Source organism: Heterodontus francisci, chromosome 8, assembly GCF_036365525.1.
Source record: "Heterodontus francisci isolate sHetFra1 chromosome 8, sHetFra1.hap1, whole genome shotgun sequence".
NCBI lineage: Eukaryota > Metazoa > Chordata > Chondrichthyes > Heterodontiformes > Heterodontidae > Heterodontus > Heterodontus francisci.
In genome coordinates this window covers 33351908-33378171 of record NC_090378.1, presented here as the reverse complement: position 1 = coordinate 33378171, position 26264 = coordinate 33351908, and the positions used below count along the sequence as shown (strand labels likewise).

Below are 26264 nucleotides of genomic sequence, written 5' to 3'. Positions count from 1 at the left end.
GCTTATGTGCACTCTTGTAATGACAAGATTTAACTTTGTGGTGAGTTTAATGGGCAAATGCAGCAAGTTAATGAATCATTATAGAGTGGTTACAGGACAGGAGGTGACCATTCAGCCCTTTGAGCCCATGTCAGCTCTCTGCAAGAGCAATTTAGCTGATCCCAATCCCCCCCTTTTACATAAGAAATAGGAGCAGGAGTAGACCATTCAGCCCCTCAAGCCTGTCCCACCATGCAATATCACGGCTGAACTGTCCCAGGCCTCAACTCCTCTTTTGAGCCTGCTCCGCATAGCCCTCGACAGAGATTACAAAAACCTACCTCCTCAAATACATTTTGTGACCTTGCCTCCACAACTCTGAGGCAGAGAATTCCAGAAATTCACCACCCTTGGAGAAGAAATTCTTTTGCATCTCGGTTTTAAATGTGTGACCCCTTATTCTGTAACCACGTCCCCTAGTTTGAGATTCCTCCACTAGTGGAAACATATTCTCAACATCTAACCTGTCAAGCCCCCTTAGAATCTTCTATGTTTCTGTAAGATCACCTCTCATTCTTCTAAACTCCAATAATTAAAGGCCTAACTGGTTTAGCTGCTCTTGATAAGACAACCCCTTCATCCCAGGAATCAGCCTAGTGAACCTTTTCTGAACTACCAATGCTGGTATATCCTTCCTTAAATATGGGGAGCAAAACTGTACTCCAGGTCTGGCCTCACCAACACCCTGTACAGTTGTAACAAGACTTCCCTATTTTAAACTCCAAGCCCCTACCAAAATTCCATCTGCCTTCCTAGTTACTTGCTGCACCTGCATGCTAACTTTTTGTGTTTCATGTACAAGAACACCCAGATCCCTCTGTCCTGCAGTATTTTGCTGTCTTTCTCCATCCAAATAATAATCTGCCTTTTTATTCTTCCTAACAAAGTGGATGACCTCACACTTTTCCACATTGAATTGCATCTGCCAAGTTTTTGCCCACTCACTTAACCGATCTATATCCCTTTGCAGATTTGTCATCACAACATGCCTTCCTACCTATTTTTGTATCGTCCACAAATTTGGATACACTACACTCTGTCCCTTCCTCCAAGTCATTAATATAGATAGTAAATAGTTGAGGCCCTAGGACCGATCCTTGTGACACTCCACTAGTTATGGCTTTCCAACCTGAAAAAGACACATTAATCCTGACTCTCTGCCTTCTGTGTGTTAGCCAATCCTCAATCCATGCCAACACGTTACCCCCAATACCCTGAGCTCTTATTTTGTGCAATAAACCTTTTTTGTGGCACCTTATCGAAAGCCTTCTGAAAATCCAAATACACTACATCTACCGGTTCCCCTTTATTCACTGCTGGTTATATCCTCAAAGAACTTGAACAAATTTGTCAAACACGATTTCCCCTTCATAAAACCAGGCTGACTCTGTCTGATTACATTGTTTTTCTAAATGTCGTATTTCTTCCTTAATAATGGACTCTAGCATTTCCCCAATGACAGAGGTTAAGCTAACTAGTCTATAGTTTCCTGCTTTCTGTCTCCCTCCTTTCTTGAATAGGGGTGTCACATTAGTGGTTTTCCAATCTGCTGGTACCCTACCAGAATCCAGTGAGTTTTGGTATATTATGGCCAATGCCTCCACTATCTCTGCAGCCACTTCTTTTAAAACCCTTGGATGCAGGCCATCAGGTCCTGGCTACTTGTCTGCCTTTAGTCCCATCAGTTTGTCAAGCACCTTTACCCTCGTGATAGAGATTGTTACAAGTTCCTCCCTCCCATTTACACCTTGCTCATCTATTATTGTTGGAATGCTTAGTGTCCTCCACTGTGAAGACCGATGCAAAATATTGGTTTAAATTATCTGCCATTTCCCTGTTCCCCATTCTTAATTCCCCAGACTCATTCTCTAAAGGGTCCCACACTTACTTTAGCTTTTTAAAATACCCATAGAAGCTCTTGCTGTTTGTTTTTATATTTCTTGCCAACTTACTCTCAATCAATTTTCTCCCTCTTACTTTTTTTCATCATCCACTGCTAGTTCCTAAAAAAAAAATTCCTAATCCTCTGGCCTACCACTAGCTTGCGCTGCTTTGTATGCCTTTGTTTTTGATTTGATACTCTCCTTAAACTTCCTTTGTTATCCACGGGTGGTTCATCGTTCTCAGCTTCCTTCTGACCAGAATAAATGTTTGCTGAGTGTTATGAAATATCTGCTTAAAAGTCTGCCACTGCTCATCTACTGACTTTCCCTTTAGTCTATTTTCCCAGCCCGCTTTAGACAACTCTTTCTTCATACTTCTGTAATTGCCCTCGTTTAAGTTGAAGACACTGGTTTCAGACCAGAGTTGCTCTCCCTCAAACCAAATTTGAAATTCTACCACATTATGCTCGCTTCCCCCTAGAGGATCCTTAACTACAAAATCTCTTATTAATCCTACCACATTACCAAATCTAAAATAGCCTGTTCCCAGGTAGGTTCTGCAATGTATTGTTCTAAGAAACAATCCCTGATGCACTCTACAAATTTGTCTTCCATGTTACCCGTGCCAATTTGATTTGTCCAGTCTATATGCAGATTAAAATCACCCATGATAATTGTAGTGCCCTTCTTATATGCCTCCATTATTTCCTGATTAATACTTAGTCCTACAGAGAGGCAACTCCTTTGGGGCCTATAGACCACTCCCAGCTATGATTTCTTTCCCTTGCTATTCCTTATTTCCACCCAAACTGATTCGACATCACGATCTATTATACCTATATCATTACTCACAACTGCACTGATCCCTACCTTCAATAACAAAGCCATCCCACCTCCTTTTCCTTTCTGCCTATTCTTCCGGAACATCGAATATCCTTGAACATGGATGACCAGGACTGGTCATCCTGCAACAGCTACCCAATCATATTCATTTATTTCTATTTATACTCCTTTCCCCTTGCCCTACAATTTTTCCCCCTCGGGTACATGTCCAATTCTCTTTTGAAGGTCACAATTGAATATGCCTCCACTTCCCTTTCAGGCAGTACATTCTAGATTCCAAGTTCCTTTAACAAAAAAGGGAGGCTAAAGGAGAGATGCCGGTTTTCCACAGCCAACAGTGGAACAGTGCAACTCAGACAGCAACATTTAAATATTCACATTTAACTGCGATTCTGCTTCATGGCTGAAGTTGCTGTACTATTTACCCATAAATAATGTTGAGCACCATTAGCCTGGTTATTATTTTAACAGATTCTGGCTTAATATTTTTACTGTAGAATTATCTACCCTATTAAAATTACAAAAGGCTGAAATGCATTGGAATTCATTTTTTAAAATGATTGATTTCTTGCACTAAGAATATGTCCCTTCCTTTAATGCTGAAGTAATTGGTGCAATACAAGAATATATTCTATTGACTGACAATATGAGAAAAACAATTACGATTGTGTCACAAAACACAAATTACTGAGAAGCAAGGCTGAACAGATTTAGCTATTCAAAAAGTGTGAAAAATCAGTACTGGGTGTTCAGTGTTTGATTAGGGGACTCTGGAAGAATAGTTGCACAGGAAGCACAAGATAAATTTCAAAACTGAATTAGAAAGAAGATAGACATACACAGAATACAGAAGTAGAAAATTTACAGCTAAGGAAGCCATTCGGCCCAGTGTGTATGTGCCAGCTGTAAAAGAGCTGGCCAGCTTAATCCCACATTCCAACACTTCAGATGCACATCAAGTACTAAAAGAAAACAGATGAGGATTTCTGCCTCTATCACTCTTTCAGGCTATGAGCTCCAGACCCTGCCACCCTCTGAAAACTTCTCAACTTCCCTCTAATACTTCTACCAATTACTTCAAATCTATGCTCCCTGGTGATTAGCCATCTGCTAAGGGTTCCTATCCACTCTATCTAGACCCCTCATGATTTTATACATCAGTTAAATCTCTCCTCAACCACCTCTGTTTCAAAGAAAACAACCCCAGCCTATCCAATATTTCCTCATAGCTAAAGCTCCCCATTCCTGGTAACATCCTCATAAATCTCCTCTGTACCCTTTCTAATGCAATCACATCCTTCCTGTTTCAGTGCTGTATCTCTAAATTAAACTAAACTTCCTGCAATGCAGCGACCAGAACTCCAGCTGTACGTCACACAATATTGAAGTGCAGAAAAAAACTGGAGTATCAGCATTTACTAATCAAGATTGGCATAATTACTGAACACAAACATTTTCAAAGGAAATTTACCTTACCATTTCAGAGTGTTTTATCTTCTCACTGAGCAAACTTGGTTATCTATTACTTACAGACAGCATAATTTCACAGTTTACACATGATATATAACTCAGGATATGTAGTAAATGAAGGCGGTAACAGATTTTAGGAGGACGTAGAGAGTCTGGTGAAATGGGCAGACGCATGGGCAGATGAAATTTAACCCAAAGAAAGGTGATGTGGTACATATGGTAGGAAGAATGAGGAGAGGCAATATGAACTAAATTGTACAATTTTAAAGGGGTCCAGGAATAGAGACACCTGGGGGTGTGCGCACACAAATCTCTGAAGGTGGCAGGACATGTTAAAAAGCATATAGAATCCTTGGCTTTATTTACAGAGAAACAGAGTACAAAAGCAAGGAAATTATACTAAACCTTTACGGAACATCGCTTAGGCCTCAGCTGGACTATTGTGTTACATTCTGGGCACCCCACTTTAGAAAGGGGCACAGGAGAGATTTACTATAACGGTATCAGGAATGAGGGAGACTGGAGAAGTTGGGATTCTCCTTAGAGCAGAGAAAGTGAAGAGGAAATCAGAGAGTAAATAAGGAGAAACTGTTTCCAGTGCAGAAGGGTAGATAATCAGAGGCCAGAGATTTAAGATAATTGGCAAAGCAGAGGTGACATGAGGAAACTTTTTTTTTTAAATAAAGCACAGCAAGTTTTTGTGATTTGGAATGCACTGCCTGATAAAGGTGGTGGAAGCAGATTCAACAGTAACATTCAAAAAGGGAACTGGATAAGTACTTGAAGGATTTTTTTTTTTAAAAAGAGCTTGGGGAAAGAGCAAGAGAATGGGATTAATTGGATAGCTCTACCAAAGAGCTGGCACAGATATGATGGGCTGAATGGCCTCTTCCTGTGCTCTATCATTCTATGATTACATTCTATGATATAAGCAATCACCGAGGTGAAGTTTGCAGCACTCCAGCCCACTGCCAGTTATATGGCTCTAAAGATGCAGTGTCCTATTATCAGGTTTCACTATGGACAGAGTAGTGGCAATGGAGATTACCCAGACGATTTGGGAAAGGAAAATGTATTAAGAAAAAGCATTCCAGATGAAATAAGATGACATCTGCACTTTATCAAAAGAGGAACAAATTGCAGATACTGAAAGCAATAGTTTCCTTTCAACCCCAATTTCTGCTAATTTTAAGTGTCATGGATTAATGGTTAAGAGGTTAGGGTTTAAGCCCAACCCTCAAAACATGTTTATTCGTAATTACCACTAAAACATGAATATCTTCAAAACTTATCATATTATCAAGATACCCGCAATTTGCCTTAACTGCAGTTAGAAACAAGACAGTTAATTCATTTGAAAAGAAGTGGGTGTCAGGCAATCAATTTGGCAGCAATTATTTGTTGCTACTCTTAAACATAGCCTACCTCTGCTTGGTTGGGTGTCTTGTGCCTGCAGCAGGTGATGAAGACCACAAATGGCCAGTCATCAGGTTGCATGACCACTCCAGCAGCTTGGGCACACGTCACATGAAAGGAAGTGGGACAACGGCCGTGGGAGCACTGCACACAACAACCACCAGTCTTCTTCATTCGTTTCTTACAGTAGAAGCATTTCTGAAATGGCCAAAGTTACAGCATTGACAAAGCACACACAACTGTATGTTTGAGATATTTGGTAACATTGGCCAATTAGCTTTAACGTACACCACAAATGAGGTGTTCTACCACATATTTGAAACTTCCATACCTGCACCTATTTGGATTATGGAACAAATTCCTTTCTTCATTACAATGTATTAAAGCATGTCAACTTATAGAAACTGAAATAAATTTACAAGTCAGTCAGCTGCCAAAAGATATACTCTTATTTGCATCTTGCTCTTTGCTTTTCCCACCTCAAATCCATTCTATTATTAATTTAATTTTGTTCCACGATCTCTCTTTTGGCATAGAGGAGTGAATGAGAAATTGTTTTTAGATTTCTGTTTGTTTCATATTTGTGGCTCTAAAATCTTATCACTATTAACAACTGAAAGCTGCTCTCCTCGTTTCCTGTATTGGATTATCTAAAACAGGGAAATTGAACTAGATTACACTGTAGCAATCTCAATGTTTATAAGGGGCGGCGCAGTGGTTAGCACCGCAGCCTCACAGCTCCAGGGACCCGGGTTCGATTCTGGGTACTGCCTGTGCGGAGTTTGCAAGTTCTCCCTGTATCTGCGTGGGTTTCCTCCAGGTGCTCCGGTTTCCTCCCACATGCCAAAGACTTGCAGGTTGATAGGTTAATTGGCCATTATAAATTGCCCCTAGTATAGGTAGGTGGTAGGGAAATATATAGGGACAGGTGGGGATGTGGTAGGAATATGGGATTAGTGTAGGATTAGTATAAATGGGTGGTTGATGGTCGGCACAGACTCAGTGGGCCGAAGGGCCTGTTTCAGTGCTGTATCTCTAAACTAAATAATTCAAAGCTATTTCTAATGAAAAGGTAGGGTGGAAGGGGGAAAAATAATTTAACTTACGGGGTATATTTTCAGTGGAAAGCATGTTTGCTACTTTTACATAATGATGAAGGGGAATTAAAAATAAAAACTGTTTTCTGGAAAGGACAGATGGACTGGCTGGATAACTTGAGGCATCTAGATACCATTTAATGAATGAAAGTGCCCCCCCAGAAAATAGGTAAACTATAATTTTTCCCCTCTACCCACATCTGCCAAGTGCATTCACTTTATGTAAGAAAATACAGCAGCAAAATTGATCATAGCAGTGTCCATAAACAGCAACAAGATGAATGATCCATTAGTTCACTCTGGTGGCAATAGTTGAGGGATAGATATTGACCTGGAGACAGATATCCTATTATCTCACTTATAGCGGTGCAGATTAGATGCAATTTGTCTGGGGCAGGTCACCAAAGTATACCATACAGTACAAGAAGTTTGGTGACTAGCACCTTCATTGCATGTGTTCATGTCAATTTGAACTCTGCTAGCACCATTTAAAGTTTTATTATGTTACTTCAACTTTGTGATTCCATACCAGTTTCCAGCGTAATGGTGGTATTGGGCTGACATCCACAGGGCTGCGTTCTGCAACGTTCACAAACCGTACCTCCTGCACTGCAACAGCACACAGCAGATGAACCCACCTGTACAAGATTTAACAAAGTATTTAAATGGGATAAATCTAGTGAGTAAATGATCGGAAGGAGTGTTTTTATTCAAACAAGTTCCTGAGACTACTTTAATTTGAGTTACTCCCCAGAACAGTTTTAAGAATTTTTCTATAAAAAAAATGCAACTTACAACACTGTTACATGATAGATGACTTGTTTTCCACTTCCCATGCTGGCTACAGAACTCTCAAAGATCGTTTATTTCCAACAACACTTTCTAAATAGCTCTGCTCAGGTCACAAAAGACATCCCACCATGGCACAAGATAGATCTCCTTTCCCAACAATGGTTTCACAAGCTGGGAGAAGATACTGAACCAGACTTTGAGGAAGTGAATACACGCAGCTGAAATTACATGATCACCAAAGTACATGGCTCAGAATTATTGATGCTGATTCAGTCTTTTTACACTATTAGTGGTTCGAAGCTACTCCCAAGTCAATTCCTGTGATTTGGCCGGCACTTAACATGGCATGTGATTCCTTAATAAATCACTGGTTAGGCCTCAGCTAGAGCATTATGTCCAATTCTAGGTACCACACTTCAGGGAGGATGTCAAGGTCTTGGAGAAGGTGAAGAAATTTAATAGAATGAAACCAGGAATGAGTGACTTCCGTTATGAGGAGAAGCTGGTGTTGATCTCCTTGGAGCAGAGAAGGTCAAGGAGATTTAAAGGAGGTATTCAAAGTTATGAAGGGTTTTGATAAAGATAAGTAAGGAGAAACTGCTTCCACTGGCAGGAGAGTCAATGACCAGAGAGCAAAGATTTAAGACAATTGGCAAAATAACCAGGAGGAGGAACAGACTTTTTTGTTTTTAATGCTGCAAGTTATGATCTGTAATGCACTACCTGAAAGGGTGATGGATGATGATTCAATAGTAACTTTCACAAGGGAAATGGATATATGGGAAAATTGCAGGGCTATGGGGAAGAGCAGGAAAGTGGGACTAACTTAATAGCTTTCTCAAACAGGTCTAGGAATGATGGCTTGAATGGGCTCCTTCTGTGCTATATGATTCGATGAAATATTGTGCAAGAAAGGCAGATAAAAAAATGTTTCCAACATTCGACAACTCTAAGCATTCCTGGACTTATATTATAAACTAATTGTCCAGATTAATTTTTTAAAAAAGACCAGATTGCAAAGGCCAAATAGTAAGCGTGCAATTATGTACCATTTCCTAGATAAATAAAAAGCTTCCCATCAGATGCTGCCAGACCTGCTGAGTATTTCCTGCACTTTGTTTTTATTTCTGCCAGCTCTGTGATTGGCCAGCAGCTCTTGGAGGTGGGACCTCCATCTTTAAAAGGGACGAGGATCCTGGTGCCAGGCTGTTAATTGGTCTGTTGCCATAGAATCGCATCAGGGGCAGGGGGGCGCTCCAAACGGTCGAGGCAAGATTCCTCCCGCCTGTTCAGCCCAACGCCACTAAATTAGCCCAAACTCTCAGAGCAGCTTCTGGTGCATCACCAAAGGTAAACTTGGCTCCATTAACCCTTCCATTTTAAATAAAATGGTTACTTCTCTAACCTAATAAAAAAGATGGCACTTTTGCTCCAATTGAGATTGATAGAGAACATTTAATTGCAACCATATATTTAGATTTAGCACCATATACAAAATTTAAAAAAGCACAATGTGCGGGTCTATTGGTGAGTCTGACCTGTTGTCAGTGGTTTTCTGAAGTGCTCCTCCACGAAGGGTACACAGACAACAATCCTGTACAGATGCAAGGGAAAAGTATTACTATACAGGTCAAAAATTGTTGACAAAAATGTTACCTCTTGTTTTTCCTCTCTGCACAGATACTGCCTGACCTACTGAGTTTTCCAGCATTTTTTTTTTAAAGGGAACTAAATGTAACATTTCCAAGTTTGCAAACAACACAAAGCGGGGTTGGGGGGGGGGGGGGGGGGTGATGTGAGCTGTGAGGAGGATGCAAAGAGGCTCCAATGTGATTTGGACAAGTTGGGTGAGTGGGCAAATGTATGGCAGATGCAGTATAACAGATAAGTGTGAGGTTATCCACTTTGGTTGTAAAAACAGAAAGGCAGATCATCTGAATGGTGATAGATTGGGAAAGGGGGAGGTGCAACGAGACCTGGGTGTCCTTGTACATCAGTTGCTGAAAACAAGCATTCAGGTGCAGCAAGCAGTTAGGAAGGCGAATGGCATGTTGGCCTTTATTGCAAGAGGATTTGAGTACAGGAGCAAGGATGTCTTACTGCAGTTATACAGGGCCTTGGTAAGACCACATCAGGTGTATCGTGTGCAGTTTTGGTCTCCTTATTTGAGGAAGGATGTCCTTGCCATGGAGGGAGCACAAAGATGATTTACTAGGCTGATTCCTGGGATGGCAGGATTGACCTATGAGGAGAGGTTGGGTCGACTGGACCTATATTCACAAGAGTTTAGAAGAATGAGAGGGGGTCTCATAGAAACCTATAAAATTCTAACAGGACTAGAAAGGATAGATACAGGGAGGATGTTCCCGATGGCTGGGGAGTTCAGAACCAGCGGGGTCAGTCTCAGTATATGGGGTATGCCATTTAGAACCGAGGTGAGAAATTTCTTCACTCAGAGGGTGGTGAACCTGTGGAATTCTCTACCGCAGAAGGCAGTGGAGGCCAAGTCATTAAATATGTTCAAGGAGGAGATAAATATATTTCTTGATGCGAAAGGGATCAAGGGATATGGGGAGAAAACAGGGACAGAGTACTGAATTAGACGATCAGCCTTGATCTTTTTTGAATGGCAGAGCAGGCCCAAAGGGCCGAATGGCCTACTCCTACTTTGCGTTTCTATATGCTGTATTTTGCTTTAGTTTCAGTTTTGTCAGGATCACTAAAATACAAACTGCCGCATACATGCTTCAGTATACTATATATAAATCATAGCACAAGAAAATCAAGCACACATCTACATTGTTCTAAAATATGAGCATAGATAATAGGAGAAGTAGGCCATTTGGCCCTTCAAGCCTGCACTACTATTCAATAAGATTATGGCTGCTTTTCCACCTGAACGCCACTTTCCCACCCTATCCCCATATCCCTTGATTCTTTTAGTATCCAAAAATCTGTCAATCTCTATCTTGAATATACTCAATGACTAAGCATCCAGAACCCTCTAATGTAGAGAATTCCCAAGATTTACACCCCTTGGAATTAAGAAGCTCCGCATCTCAGTTGTAAATGGTCCACCCCTCATTCTGAGTCTATGACCCTGAGTTCTAGACTCCCCAGCCAAGGAAAACACCTTCCCAGCATCTACCCCATCAAGCCCTTCAGAATTTTATATGTTCTAACAAGATCACCTTTCATTCTTCTTCCTAGGCCTAGTCTACTCAATCTCCCCTTATAGGACAATCCCCTCATTCCAGGAATCAGTCTACTGAACTTTTTAAGGAAAGTACTCCTTAGGAAAGGAGACCAAGATTGTACACAGTATTCTAGGTGTGGTCCTGCCAAATCCCTAGACATCTATAAGACCGGTTTACTTTTATATTCCAAATCCTTTATAATAAAGTGAACATTACATTTTCTTGCTGTACCTGCATGTTAACCTTTAGTGATTTGTGTACAAGGACACTAGGCCCCTGTGAATACCAGCATTTCCCAGTCTCTCCTTTTAAAAAAAAAAATCTGCTTTTCCATTTTCATATCAAAGTGGATAACTTCACATTTCCCCATGTTATATTCCATCTTGCCCACTCAACCTAGCTATATCCCTTTGCATTGTCCTCACAGCTTACTTTTCCTCCTAGCTTTGTAGCGGCAGCAAATTTGTACACATCACACTCTGTCTCCTCATCTAAGCACTTTCTGTTTTTATTTAAGTATTTTTATCATTGGCCTTGTTTCTATAATGCAAGACTCGACCATTTTTATTAGTTGACCTGAGGGTTATCGTGGTGGTCTGTGTTTCACTTTTTTTTTTTAAAAAGTGTTACACAATTGTCTACACATATCTAATTACCATCGGTCCATATTCTTGGATAACTGTGCAGGGAGCAAAGGAAAATGCAGCCATTTTAAGTTGTGAATTCTTAATAAACTTTTTTTGCACTAGACTTTATTTTAGTCAGGTATGCGTAATCCAACTTCTGAGCTACATCCCTAAATTTAGCTCAGTTATTCTGGTGGCTGAATCATAGATCCAGTTTTTTTGGGGGTCTTTGGATAAGGAGGCTGGATTTAAGCATGAAAATGCACAGACACTAGACTCCGATTGAGTGAGCACTGATGGTTTGGGGGGGGGGGGGGGGGGGGGGGTGGGGGGGGGGGGGGTAGAATTCTCGACTGTCAGACTGAATTCAGTTTCTGGCCTTTCACATGCATTCAATTCTGGCCTCATATTTTCAAGTATATGGTAAGGTGCCATACAGGAATTTATTGAAAGTTAGGGCTCATGGGATCGGGGGTAATAAATTAGTATGGATTGAGATAGAAACAAGAAATGCTGGAAATACTCAGCAGGTCTGGCAGCATCTGTGGAGAGAGAAGCAGAGTTAACATTTCAGGTCAGTTGAGGATAGGTTTCCTAGACAGAAAACAGAGTAGGAATAAACGACTCATTTTCAGGTTGGCAGGCTGTATGTAACCTGTGAGATATAACAGAAGGATCAGTGCTTGGGCCCCACTATTTACAATCTATATTAATCGGTCTAGTGTCTGTGCATTTTCATGCTTAAATCCAGCCTCCTTAGCCAAAGACCCCCAAAAAAACCTGGATCTTTGATTCAGCCACCAGAATAACTGAGCTAAGTTTAGGGATGTAGCTCAGAGAGTTGGATCACACATACCAGTGTCCCAGAACCTGACTAAAATGAAGTCTAGTGCAATTTAAGAATTCACAACTTAAAATGGCTGCATTTTCCTTTGCTCCCTGTGCAGTTATCCAAAAATAAGGACCGATGGAAATTAGATGTGTAGACAATTGTGTAATACTTTTTTTTAAAAAAGTGAAACCCAGACCACCACAATAACCCTCAGGTCAACTAATAAAAATGGTCGAATCTTGCATTATAGAAACAAGGTCAATGATGAAAATACTTAAATAAAAACAGAAAGTGCTAGAAATACTCAGCAGGTCCAACAGCATCTGTGAAGAGAGAAACAGAGTTAATGTTTCAGGTCTGTGACCTTTCACAAAACCTGAAACATTAACTCGGTTTCTCTCTCCACAGATGCTGCCAGACCTGCTGAGTGTTTCCAGCACTTTGTTTTTATTTCAGATTTCCAGCATCCACAGTATTTTGCTTTTATTTTGATGAAAATACTTACTTCTGCTAAAGCATTAGCCGAGCACCTTGCACAGATCCAATCATCTGTTGCTTTCTCAGGAGTCACTCCATAACAGCCTATGGAAGACAAAAGAAAATTCAAGAATTTTAGTTTATCACATGGAACAAGCTTTTCAATCCATGCAACTTTTTGAAATTATATTGCCCTTTTCAAAAGGTAAATGTTCACTGCGTATGAAATTAATATTTGAAATCATCCCTCAGAAGACCTTAAGGTGGATGTAAAATATTCCATGACACTATTCAAAAAAGAACATGGGAGTTCATCTGGTGACCTGACCAAGATTTACCCCTCAAATCAACATCTCAAAACCCCGTGGGCTGTATGCACTAGAGAATGTTTTTGGTATGTAATGCAAATGTACAGTGTAAATATAACCTGGAATGGCAAAAATAGTGATGGCTTTATTGCACTCTAAAATTTGAATCATCTTGCAATATTTTTTGTTTACAAATCTTTTGAATAAAGTATATACCTGGGGAAAAAAAATCAACTCAAACAGATTATCTGGTCATTTTTTTCCACTGAGCAAATTTGTGGGGCCTTGCTGTATGCAAGGTATAAGTGCACAATGGCTTATAACAGCGGCAAAACTTCAAAAAAAAAAAGGAAGCACTTCACTGGCTTTAAAAGGGCTTTGGAACATCCTGACGTCATGGAAAATGCACCTCCTTCCATTCAAAACATACCATGTCATGACTGACGTGCAACACACATGATTCCATTAAAAGTTATTCTCTGACATAATTGCTCACTTTTAGGGAAGCCAACTTTCTGCCACATATTTTTGTCAATTTCATACGAACCAACAAGATGCAAAATCAGGAATTGACCTCTGCTTCCAAAATTGAAAAAAGTGACTGCCTCTGTTTACTGCCTCACCAGACAGTCTAGATGAAGAACTAAAAATGTGGAGAAACCATAGGCGAGAAATTGGGATTGTTTACGCAAATTTTTGGGCATCACAATTCCCTTAGAGCTACAAAATGCATGTGAGCTTTTGGGGTGAATTATACCAGCTACAATATTGGTCAGGTGTTAATGCCTGCTGCAAGTATGAGCAGCAGGTAGATCATGACATTCAGCGCACAATGCTCATCGGATGCCAGTAGTGTCATTTTGGAGTTCAATGCTTCAGCTAACGCGCTCTCAACTTCATACAGCTAAATGTGCATTCAGCTGCAGGAAGGACATACCACCAGCACTATTTAAAGGGATCAACTGCTTGCCTACTGGTTAGTAGCATGAAGTAGAATCATGGGTGGAAATAAGGATTAGCAAGAATCAGAAAACACTGCTGGGAGTAGTTTAAAGGCCCCCCCGAACAGTAGTTATACCATTGGACAGAGCATTAAACAAGAAATTATTAGAGCTTGTAACAAAGGCAATGTAATAACTGTGGGGGGAATTTAATCTTCATATAGACTGGGACAATGAAATTGGCAGGAGTGGTCAAGATGATGAGTTTGTAGAATGTTTTGGGGACAGTTTCTTGGAGCAATACGTTGTGGAGCCAACTAGGGATAAAGCCATCTTAGATCTAGCATTGTGTAATGAAGCAGGGTTAATAAGCAATTAATAAATAAAAACAAGAAATGCTGGAAATACTCAGCAGGTCTGGCAGTATCTGTGGAGAGAGAAGCAGAGTTAACTTTTCAGGTCTGTGACCCTTCTTCAGAATTAATAAGCAATGTCATTTTATTTAGAGATACAGCACTAAAACAGGCCCTTCGGCCCACCAAGTCTGTGCCGACCAACAACCACCCATTTATACTAACCCTACAGTAATCCCATATTCCCTACCACCTACCTACATTAGGGGCAATTTATAATAGTTAAAGATCCATTGGAAAACAGTGATCATAATACCACCAAGTTCCATGTTAAGCTTGAAAGTGACATGCTCCAATTATAAACAAGAATCTTAAACATAAACAAAGCCAATTATGTAGGTATGTAGAACTGGCTAAAGTGAATTGGGTAAAGAGAGTAAAAATGTATGGCAGTAAATGAACAGTGGGAAACCTTTAAAGAAACAATTCAAAATGTTCAACAATACATTCCTTTGAAAAACAAAAACTCAGTCAGAAAGACCTATCTGTGGCTCACTCAGGAAGCTAAGGATAGCATTAGATTAAAAGAAAAGGCTTACAATGTTGCAAAAGAGTAGCAAGTCTAAGGATTGCGAGCATTTTGGAAACTGGCAAAGGGCCACCAAAAAGTTGATTAAAAAAAAAGGAAAAAATAGAATAAGTGTAAACTAGCCAGCAACATAAAAACAGGTTGTAAGAGCTTTTTTAGGTATATCAAAAGGGAGAGAGAGTAGCTAAAGCAAACTTTGATCCCTTGGAAGCAGAGACAGGAGACATTATCATGGGAAATGAGGAAATGGCAGAAGCACTGAACAAATATTTTGTGTCTGTCTTCATAGAAGACAAGTTCCATACCAGAAATTGATAGTAACCTATGGGTTAAAGAGTGAGGAAATTAAGGAAATTCATGTCAGCAGAGAAAAAGTATTGGAGAAACTTGAGGGACGAAAAGCTGACAAACCTCCAGGACATGATGGCCCACATCCTAGGGTTCTAAAAGAGAAAGCTGCAGAGATAACGGATGCGCTAGCTATGATTTTACAAAATCCCTTAGATTCGGGAATGGTCCCTTGAGATTGGAAGTTGGCAAATGTTACTGTTTTTCAAGAAAGGAGGGAGAGAGAAAACAGGGAACTACAGGCCAGTTAGCCCAACATTAGTCATTGGGAAAATGCTGGAATCTATTAAGGAAGTCTTAACAATGCACTTAGAAAAACACAGTATGATTCGAAGAAGCCAACATGGTTTTACTGAAGGGAAATCCTGTATGACAAATTGTAGAGTTTTTTTGAGGATGGAACTAGTAGGGTAGAAAAAAAGGGGAACCAGAAGTATATGTGAATTTCCAAACGGCATTCGATAAGGTGCCACACAAAAGGTTAACTGGCAAGATTAGAGCTCATGGAGTTGGGGGTAATATATTAGCATGGATAGATGATTGGTTAATAAACAGGAAGCAACGAGTGGGCATAAACAGGGCATTTAAGTTGGCAAGCAGTAAATAGTAGAGTGCCACAAGGATCAGTGCTGGGGCCTCAGATATTTACAATCAATAATAACTTAAATGAAGAGACAGAGTAATGTATCCAAGTTTGCTGATGATACAAAGGTCGGTGGTAAGGTAAGCTGTGGGGGAAGACACAAAGAGGCTGCAAAGAGATATAGACAGGTTAAGTGAGTGGGCAAGACAGCAGATGGAGTATAAAGTAGGGAAGTGTGAAGTTATGCACTTTGGTCCTAAGAACAGAAAAGCAGAATTTTCTTTTAAAAAGGTGTGCAACATGCAAGTGTTGATGTTCAAATAGACTTGGTGTGCTTATACAAAGAACATAAAGTTAACATGCAGTTACAGCAAGCAATTAAGGCGGCAAATTTCACATTGGTCTTTATTGCAAGGGGATTGGAGTACAGGAATAAGGAAGCATTGTTATAATTGTACAGGGTTTTGATGAGACCACATCTGGAATAGTGTGCGCAGTTTTGGTCTCCACATTTAAGAAAGGATATACTTGACTTGGGGACAGTGCAGCAAAGGTTCACTAAATTGCTTCCTGGGATGAGGGGGTTGTCCTATGATGAGTGACTAAGTAAATTGGGCCTGTATTCTCTGGAGCTTAGAGGAATGAGAGGTGATTGCATTGAAACATAAGATTTTAAAAGGGGCTGGATAGGGTAGACACAGATTATTTCTGCCGGTTGGGAAATCTAAAACACGGGGGCACAGTCTCAGGATAAGGGAATGATCATTTAGGACTGAGATGAGGAGAAATTACTTCACTCAGAGGGTTGTGAATCTTTGGAATTCTCTACCTGAGAGAGAGTTGTGGATGCTTCATTGTTGAGCACATTTAAGGCTGGGATAGACAGAATTTTGGTCTCAGGGAATCAAGAGGTTGGTGAGCAGGCAGGAAAGTGGAATTGAATCCCAAGATCAGCCATGATAGTTTTGAATGGTGGAGCAGGCTCGATGGGGCATATGGTCTACTCCTGCTCTTATTTGTGTTCTCGCGGTTGATTTCTTCTGGCTGTTGCTTCAATTCCACAAGCGTTTGGTGCTTTCTACAGGTGTTTCAAGTTGCAGAAGTCTACAGGATGTGGTGTCACAGGTGCTGCAGGAATTTTTGAAGATTTAAACACTTCTGCACAAACTAGTTTCTCTCAGACATGGGTACACTAGTCAGCACTCACCTTTGGAATACAGCACTAGTTGGAGAATGAACAGAGGCCATGGAGTGCAGGATTATCTGTTGGAAGAGGGAGGTGAAGGGCTCTCATCAGGAGGCCACATCGCCCAGGGTGTCCAGGGAGTAATTCTCCTACCTGAACCTCAATGAGGAACAATGTGTGAGACGCCTGCGATTCAGTAAGGATGCCTTCACGGAAATCAGACACCTGCTGCAGCCATAATTGCAACCTCAAAGTAGGGCATTGCCAGAGTCCGTCAAGGTGACTGTGGTGAACATTCATGCATCCGGCTCCATCCAGGCTGCAGATGCTTTTAATATCTCGCATCTTGCTGTCCATTGTTTGTGCGAGGGAGATCCACTCAAGATCTTTACTCAATTAGAATTAACTGCATTTCATTCTTGCCAGATAGAAGCGGGCGGAGCGAGCATTCAATCAGTGCAGGGTGCCACTGATTGAATGCCCATCACTTTGTAGGCACGGCACGTCAACTCTGCCGTATATTAGAAGCAAAATGGATTTCACTCTCAATGTCCAGCTGGTCTGTGAACACAGGCAAGAACCATGTAGGTCAATGCCAGATATACTGGCAGTCATTCTCCACCAGTCTACTATGCAAACTGTATTTCACCCAAATTGGCAAACAAAGGGTCTCTATTGGGCATCAAGGTCTATCTGATGCCCACATTGTTGATAACTCCAGTGTGCAACCCATGCACTGTGCACAGGATGCAACTGATGAAAGCCAAGCTGCCACACGAAATAAGACAAAGTAAACCATTGCTGTGCTGAAGCAACATTTCCACTGCCTGGAGGAGCCATGTAGTACCTGGCATAGGTGTCAAGATTCATTGTGGTCTGCTGCACAATCTCGCCATCATGACAATAGTCCTTGACACTAGCTATAGGGCAAGTAACTGAGTAGTAGGAGCATGAAGAGGGGGAAGGAAACCTGGACAGTCCCTTTCTGACCGGCACCTGTAACAAACTCATCTGAGTGCAAGATCAGTAACCACAACCCCAATTCCCATTTGCTAACAGCCCCACACCTTACCTTCAATCACTGAACATCACAGCATCTGCTTGCCCAGCACACAAAAGCAAAAGCCACCACAAAAATCAACAGCCCAAACCAAATTTATAAATGAAATCATGCTCTACTGCATACAAAAGTCACTAATTACTTGTGCATTTGCTTAGTGCCCGTTTTCCATGTGCCTTTAAATCTTAGTGCTCCTGCATAGTGCTACCCCAGAGGCTGAAGCATGGCTGGTAAAAGGATGCTGACTTTCAGTGGGAGAGACTGCAGATGGCCTTGCAGGACAACCCCCTTCGAACAGCTCTGGGTCTAAAAAGACTGGCTACTAACTACCATCTCAGCATGGGAGGCAGCAGTCTGGGCTGGTGGGTTGACAGGTAGTAGGAAGGGCACAGGCTGAGTGCAGAAGTGGGAGAATAAATGCTGTCTTCCTGAATGAGGACAGCAGGCTCATGCGCCATGCAATCACTGTCATTTCCCTGGAATGGCACCTCAGCAATCTGAGTGATCTGTTGAAGGACTGATTGCTGGACTGCTGTAACACCCTGCAAATCCCTTTCCACACTGTAATCCACAGCCATGATGACAGCAAGCTGACCTTGCATGACAGCAGTCTAGTTTGCATTGCAACATTCAGATTGCTGCTTGCACTGCAAAGGAAGCGCAACATCGGCCATCAGAAACTGCATCACAGTTGGGTCCACAAGCATGAAATGGAGTTGGCCACCACTTCCGCTCTGGATAAGATGAGCTGAAACTCCTGTGCCAAGTTGGCACCAGACTCTGCGACATTAATTGCAGGCTTCCCAAGGCACCAAGTATTTTGCAGGCTGCCAAATCAAGTGCTCATCTGAGTCCTCTACACCAGAACCTGTTTGCATCCTCACCCTCTGGCTAGCTGGCACCTGCTCTAATCTTAGCCCCTGCCAGACAGCAGGTCACTCGTGCTGGTGTCTCACCATGTGCAGGACTCGCCTCTGTTATGCTCTAAATTACGCATAGTGCCAGTATCTGAGCTGGTGGTTGCAAGTGTGACATCGAGAGATGGTGCATCTTCTTCACTATCTTTTTGCTGTTCCTCTACTGGCTGGTCAGGTTACACTTCTTGGTTACCTGAAAGAAGAAAGGCACAAGGGTAAGATTGTGGTGAGGGGTGGAAGAAGGAGATGCACGTTTACACCATTTGCTGCTTGAAAATCAGAACAGACATGGCCTGAGGGGGGAGGTGAAGTAGGATTAGGTATGAGGATACCATTATCGTTGATGACTTCAGCCCAGCCGCTGACATGGCCTCAGCAATGACTGTCCCAATAACGAACAGCACAGTCTCCTCTATAGAGTCCAGGACATACAAGCGTGCTTGTCCACCCTCTGGTTAGCTCCTGCTGCCATGGATTGTGCATCATCTTGCCCTGCAAGAGAGAGGGAAGTGTCAGAGAGCTTCATGCAATCTGTTCAGCTGCTGTGGTTGAACAGCTGGCAGGGTGTGGAAGCTACGAGATCTGGATGCTGCAAGCTGTGAGGCTTGCAGCAGTGCCAAGCACGTGAGGGTGTACTGAAGCATATGCATGTCAAGTATAAGTTCTTATTGAAAAAGGTTGCTGGCAGATGTGTGAGATGGTACAGTGAAGCGAGCAGTATCTGAGGCTAGTGGTGCAGCTGGCAGGATATGGCATTTGAAGATGCATTCATTTACCTTGACCACTTGTGCTAAGTCATTGATCTTCTTATGGGTCGGCATCCAGATACTCGGGGCTTGACTCCTAGTATTGATCTTCACAGTTATCTGCTCGCTCTGCCTTTGGAGCGTGTCTGAAGGATCTGAGCCCCCTACAGATACAGGACATCTCTCTTCCTTTCCAACTTCTCCACCAACATGTCCAGTGCAGTGCCCAAAAATCTTGAAAATAGGAGGAGTAGGCCATTCAGCCCTTCGAACCTGCTGCGCCATTCTAGATCAAGACTGATCGTCTACCTCAACGCCATATTCCCGCACTATCCCCATATCCCTTTGTCATTAGCTACTAGAAATCGATTGATCTGTCTTGAACTTACTCAGTGACGGAGCTTCCACTGCCCTCTGTGGCAGAGAATTCCAAAGATTCACCACCCTCTGAATGAAGAAGTCCCTCCTCATCTCAGTCCTAAATGGCTTGTCCTTTATTCTGAGACTGTGTTCCCTGGTTTTAGACCGCACAGCCAGGAGAGACATCTGCATCTACCCTGTCTATCCCTTTAAGAATTTTCTAAGTTTCTATGAAATCACCTCTCATTCTTCTAAACTCCAGAAAATACAGGCCCTCAATCTCTCCTCATAGGACAATCCCTCCATCCCAGGAATCAGTCTGGTGAACCTCCGCTGCACTCCCTCTATGGCAAGTATATCCTTCCTCAGACAAGGGGACCAGAACTGCACACAATATTTCAGGTGCAGTCTCACCAATGCTCTATACAATTGAAGCAATACTTCTTTGTTCCTGTACTCAAATCCTCTTGTGATAAAGGCTAACAAACCATTTGCCTTAATTGCTTGCTGCACCTGCATGCTAGCTTTCAGTGAATTGTGAATAATGACACCTAGGTCCCTTTGGACATCAACACTCTCACCATTTAAGAGATACTCTGCATCTCTGTTCCTCCTACCAAAGTGGATAACCTTACCCTTAAATCACATTATATTCCATCTGCCATGTTCTTGCCCACTCATTCAGCCTGTCCAAAACCCCTTAAAGCCTCTTTGCATCCTTCTCACAACTGAAATTCCCACCAAGTTTTGTCATCCACAAACCTGGGAATATTATAATTGGCCCCCACGTCCAAATCATTGATATAGATGGTGAAAAGCTGGGGCCCAAGCACTGATCCTTGCGGTACCCCAGTCACAGCCTGCCAACCGGAGAATGACCAATTTATTCCTATTCTGTTTTCTGCCTGCTACCCAATCCTCACTCCATGCTAATATATTACCCCCAACTCCATGCGCTTAAAATTTTGCTTCGTAACCTATGTGGGCCTTTATTAAAAGCCTTCTGAAAGCCTGAATACAACACATTCACTGGCTCCTCCTTATCCACTCTGCTAGCAGCATCCTCAAAAAAAAAAAACCCTCTCTCCCATGGTGTGCCATTTTTCAATGTTTCCCGGGTCAGAGTCACTTCTTGTCGGACTGACAGCCCCTGCTGCAGCCACAATGTATCACCCATTTAAAGAGATACAAACTAGCTTTAAGATACTGGTCCACTGCTAATGTACCAGCTAATCAACAGCTTGTTTAGCTGTTACTGGCAGGGTGCTGAAATCACTGAAATGAGCAGGCAGCACAAACTTGAAATGCTGCCTACATTGCAAACAACTTATGCGGATTTATCGTGCACTGCCATCCATAGAGCAAAGAATCAACACCCTTAAATGCAAGTTCCAGAGGCTTCAATCTATGGGGAACCTAATCTTTGGTCAACTGTGATGATTAAGATTTTGAATACTCAGGAATTCCAAATTGAGTACACAGGACAGACAGACACCAAGTGACCAGAACAACAAAGTTGCAATTTTATAGCACCTTACACATCCTCAGAATGTTCCAAACACTTTACTACGAAGTACTTTCGCAAGAATAGTACTGTTATAATGTAGAAAGCGCGGCAGCCAATTTGCATACAGCAAGGTCCCACAGACGTTTGACAAGATAACTGGCATTTTTTTTTTTTTTTTTTTTTAAAAAGTGATGTTGGTTGAGGTATAAATATTGGCCAGTACTCCTGCTCTTCTACAAACTGAGCTTCCTTTTCCTACTACCACAAGAGCCCATATCATACTTACTTGCATGAACACACACACAGCACTTTGCACATGTTACAAGGGTGCTTGTTCCATCTTCGTCAATGTAAGAGGTGGGGAGACTTAGATCAACATGGTCACTTCCAGATGTGAAGCACATCTCTGGAACCAATGGCTTGCTTTTCATTTGGTTTCTGGGTGTGCCTGCGTCCAAAGGTTGGCTTTTGTTTCTGGAACCCTGACCCTCCTGACAATCGACCTATTAAAATTAAAAGGGGGGGAAGGTGTGAATAAAGGAAGAAAAATATTAATTACATCAGATCATTTATATTAAGCAGAGCCCATAACAGATTTTACTGGCTTTCTGGGCAAGTTTCTATTAAATTTTCGGTTAGACTATTCTGTGTTCTCGGAACCAACGATGTTCTATTTTAAAATAAAGTGAGTTCATTGAAGCTCAGGTTAAAACTCTCACTATAAAACTGGTGGCAACAATGCCTTTTATAAATAATGGTAGAGCAGATAAAAATTAAGTAACTGTGGATGGTTTTCAGCAGCTTAATAAAAGGCAGTAAAGATTCGTCTAATTGTATCCACAGGGTAGATTCATCAATAGCTTCACTGGAGCAGGAATTAATAAGAAATGACAGATATTTTCAGAGATTTGGTTGTAGTATCCCACTGTACCATAAATGATTGAATTAAATTCATGTACCTCAGAGCTGCTGAACTTCAATCCACAAACATATTAGAAAGTCATTTACTGTGTATATGCACAGTATAGCTTTAAGGAAACCCAAGTGGAGTGCCTGTCTAAACAGCTTACCAAAGTTAATTCAAGGTCTCACTACTTGAATATCCTCCATAAGTGACTGCTTAGAATAGAAATATTCCAAAACAAAACAAGTGACCCTGCAAAACGTTTTAATGTTGATAACATTGTCCACATGACCCAAACTACCAAGAGAATATCAGATCCCTTTAATCCACTTCCAGAGAAAGAAAAATCGCAATGTTATCCAAAGCAGGGTGAGAATTTGATACGAGAAGTGCCTACTGTCATGGTCCTGTAGTTTTTTCCCCCCCGCAATATGCAGATTGCCTTTAAGGCTTGCAAGGGATCAGTATTGCTTCAAGAACCAGCAAGCCTCAGGAGTTATAGGAAGGTGCATTTTCGTTGCCTTAGAAACAGCCATTTGGAGACTGCGATTCAAAGGGTGCATTCTCATTACCATAGATACAACCACTGAGAGTGAGTCTCATGCGATACATTTGTTACAATTCAGTTTTGAACTGGCTGTTAGTCGAAGACAGTTTGTTCTAACAGACATACAGACAAAGCTGGTGTTGGCACCTGAAGAGCGAGCTCTCAACCATTCAAACTGAAGGAATAGGATTTTAGTCTGTTTAATTATTTTCTCTCAAAATTCTAAAAAAAGTCAAGCCAAAAGGGAAAGGGAAGGGAAGTTAGATTGTGACAATCTTTTATCCCTCAGAAACTCTAAAGTCAGATTGATTCAGTTGAAAGTGTTTGTAAGTCATTAATTATTGAAACTCACTGGAGAAGGAAAGCAACATTCTGTGAAGACTTCAAGCAACATTGGACTGTAAATTTGCAAGGACTCGATTCTATTTTAAATGATGTTTATATCTTCATAGTGCTTAAGAATTTAATTCTTCTAATTAGAGTTAATTTGTTGATTTAAAGACACCTGGTTTGGTTAGCCTTATTCGGGGGTTAATGGATGGTACAATTTGGCTGGGTCTCTCTTTAATTTGAAAAGTTTATGTGAGCCGATCTGTGGAGTGTCAGGATTGAATTTACAGTGCGTTGGTCCCACCACAATCAGAATCGTATATTTTGATTGGGGGCTTTGACAGGAGCAGTCGGTCATAACACTACAATTGCAAAATGCTTGGAATGGTCATGAAAGAGTAAACTAGACTAAATCTGTATTTGAGGGTTTACACAAACCAACTTGCAGCATCCAAAGAATAATTGTTTATCAAAGATTCCTCATTATTTATCTTTTTAATGCCTGATCAATAATCTGTTTGAGGGATAATTATTTGCCAGGACACTGGGAGAAAATTGCCTGCTGTTCACTGAAAAGTGCTGCGGGTTTCTTTACATTCACCTGAGAGCGCAGATATATTTGCAGACTAACCCAAAAAGATAGCATCTCCAACAGTGCAGCATATCCTTCCTATGATGTGTGAACCCAATAGGGTAGTGCCTGTTGGTACTATTCAGTCCTACCACAGTTTAAGGCACTAGAAAAAAAAAAATCAAACTTCAAAAAACAGGGCTGCAAAAAACCATGAATTCTGAACTTTGGTCAGAAAGCGATTTACCTCAAAAAGAATGAAGTATAAAAGGGAACTTCTCTATCAATTAGGGATAAATTAACTGATGGTGGATGAGGCACACTCTTTATACTGCCATTAGGAGAGAAAAGTCATACGAGCAACTCCCAATACCTTAAAATCTACTAAATCAAATGATATATGGAGGATACTAAAACATTCACTTCAGAATATCCTGTAGCAATTATATTCCATAACAAAATATGCAAAACGTAGCATTATAGGAAGTGGAATTTCAAGCAGTGACAACGTTGAAGACTGATTGCACTCTATGGGCTGAATTTTGTTTTCCCGCCGCCCGGGAGGAAAAAAATGGTCACCTGCACACATGGGCCACGCGCCGCCATGATCTTGTGTGCAATGGCTCAATTAAATATGCAGGGCGGGCCGTCCCCACCAATCACGTGGTGAGGTGACCTCAGTGATGCTATGAACAGCGTCAGCTACCTCTAGGCAGGCGCTATTTTTAAAGGGCGCCCAGACTTACCTAGAGATTGCAGTTGAACCCCGGACCCGACCCCACCACCCCACCATAACTACAGCAAAAATGTTATGCCCCATTATCCCCTCCAAAAGACTTGGATTGCAGGGTTGCCCTCTTCCCCCACACACTCTCCCCACCCACCACAACTACACAAAGTGCAGGGATGAACCCCCCCACCCCACCACCTCGGTGGCGCCAGCTTTTGTTGGATAGGCAAGTGAAGGCACGCGAGTGCCGCCCATCACAGGGAGGGTCCCGATCTGCAGGTTAAGATTGCAGGGAATTGTATTTAGAGGTATGCATTGACCCTTATTTAAATATTTAAAGTTGGGTCCTGTCGCCCAGCGGCGGAGGTGCCACCAAGGATTCTCGCCACCGCCAGGAAGATCGGGCCCGGCAATCCAAGTCAGGCTCCATGATGGGCCACTGCCGCTCTGATCTTCCAGCGGCCCCCCCCCCCCTCCCCCAAAAACCCAGCCACAGAGCCAGACGTTGGAAGCGGAACAAAATTCAGCCCTATAATTCAGGGATTGAGTTGCGACTATTTACAACGTCAATTACAATGACTACTTACAAATACACTAAAACATCTTCACAAGTTAATTTAGCACAACAAAAGTTTCATTTTTCACAATTCATGGTGATTTCACAAAAATGCTCAAATTTGAATAATTCTGTTTGCATTTTCCTGAGCAGTACAATTTAAGATCTACTGTTATCTGGAGAAATCTTCAGCAAAGTGATTTTATAAAGGAAAGCATCAAACACTGGAGATGAAACTGAAAATATCCTAACCTGGTATGACTGGAAGAGTGCACAAATTGAGCAGTAAGGCATCAGCTGTGCCATTGTGCAGTTGTATTCTCGTTCTGCAAGGAAGTTCTGGGGTCGGTTTTGCCACAGATGAGCAAGTGGTTTTGCCCATGGTTCTGACTCCATTGGGTCATCTTCTACGGACAACAAGTCTGGCATTTCTGTTACAAAAAGATCAGTTTTAATAAGAGTCAAGTCCAGTACAGTCAACATCTTTTCAACATCAGATGAAAGTAGATGGGGTATGGTCTTTTCTAATGACTTCTGATTGGCAATGGTCTTACCATCATGTCTTCAGAGTTTACTTGCTGCTTCCAACAGTCCTATCTCCCTTTTTCCTCACAATCATTCCCCAATTAGTTCTGCATATACTGTAATAGTACTCTGCTCCCTTCCAACAAGTGTGCCACAGCAGGATTCTTCTCTCTTCCAAATCCTATAGAACTCTCTTCACAACCCTATACACTTGTCCAGTTGCATAACATACACACAGATCAGATCATTGTAAATGCCTTATGACACATAAATTAGAGATTTCCCACTGCCTTCTCATCATACCTCAGTTAACAGGTATTGCACAACGCTACATTGGCAAAATGAAATGAAATGAGTTAAAGTCTTTAACCAAAAGCCACAGAACAGTCAAAACAAGGAGAGAAAAGGTTTCGTATACAGATTATAAATCTATAAAAGAAATACCTAAAGTTGACAAATCAAGGCATGCTTTTACAATTTTGTTCTACTACAACACACACACTTTACCCATGACATTGATTTAGCACCACA

The 26264-nt window shown here is 41.6% G+C and overlaps 1 protein-coding gene across 5 annotated transcripts in view; it reads right to left on the bottom strand.

Moving 5' to 3' along the window:
• The window catches only part of LOC137372736 (lysine-specific demethylase 4A-like), a 74322-nt gene that overhangs the window by 14693 nt on the left and 33365 nt on the right, over positions 1 to 26264 (bottom strand). For 3 of the 5 annotated variants that reach the window (XM_068036915.1, XM_068036916.1, XM_068036914.1), the window contains exons 13-18: positions 25461 to 25639; positions 21857 to 22073; positions 12701 to 12777; positions 9079 to 9134; positions 7278 to 7386; positions 5661 to 5849 (exon numbers count right to left, since the gene is read on the bottom strand). In XM_068036915.1, coding sequence (XP_067893016.1) covers positions 5661 to 5849; positions 7278 to 7386; positions 9079 to 9134; positions 12701 to 12777; positions 21857 to 22073; positions 25461 to 25639 — 827 coding nt within the window. Of the gene's footprint in view, positions 1 to 5660; positions 5850 to 7277; positions 7387 to 9078; positions 9135 to 12700; positions 12778 to 18996; positions 19151 to 19289; positions 19450 to 21856; positions 22074 to 25460; positions 25640 to 26264 lie in introns of those variants that run through there. The other 2 variants (XR_010975486.1, XR_010975487.1) reach the window with 2 other exon arrangements.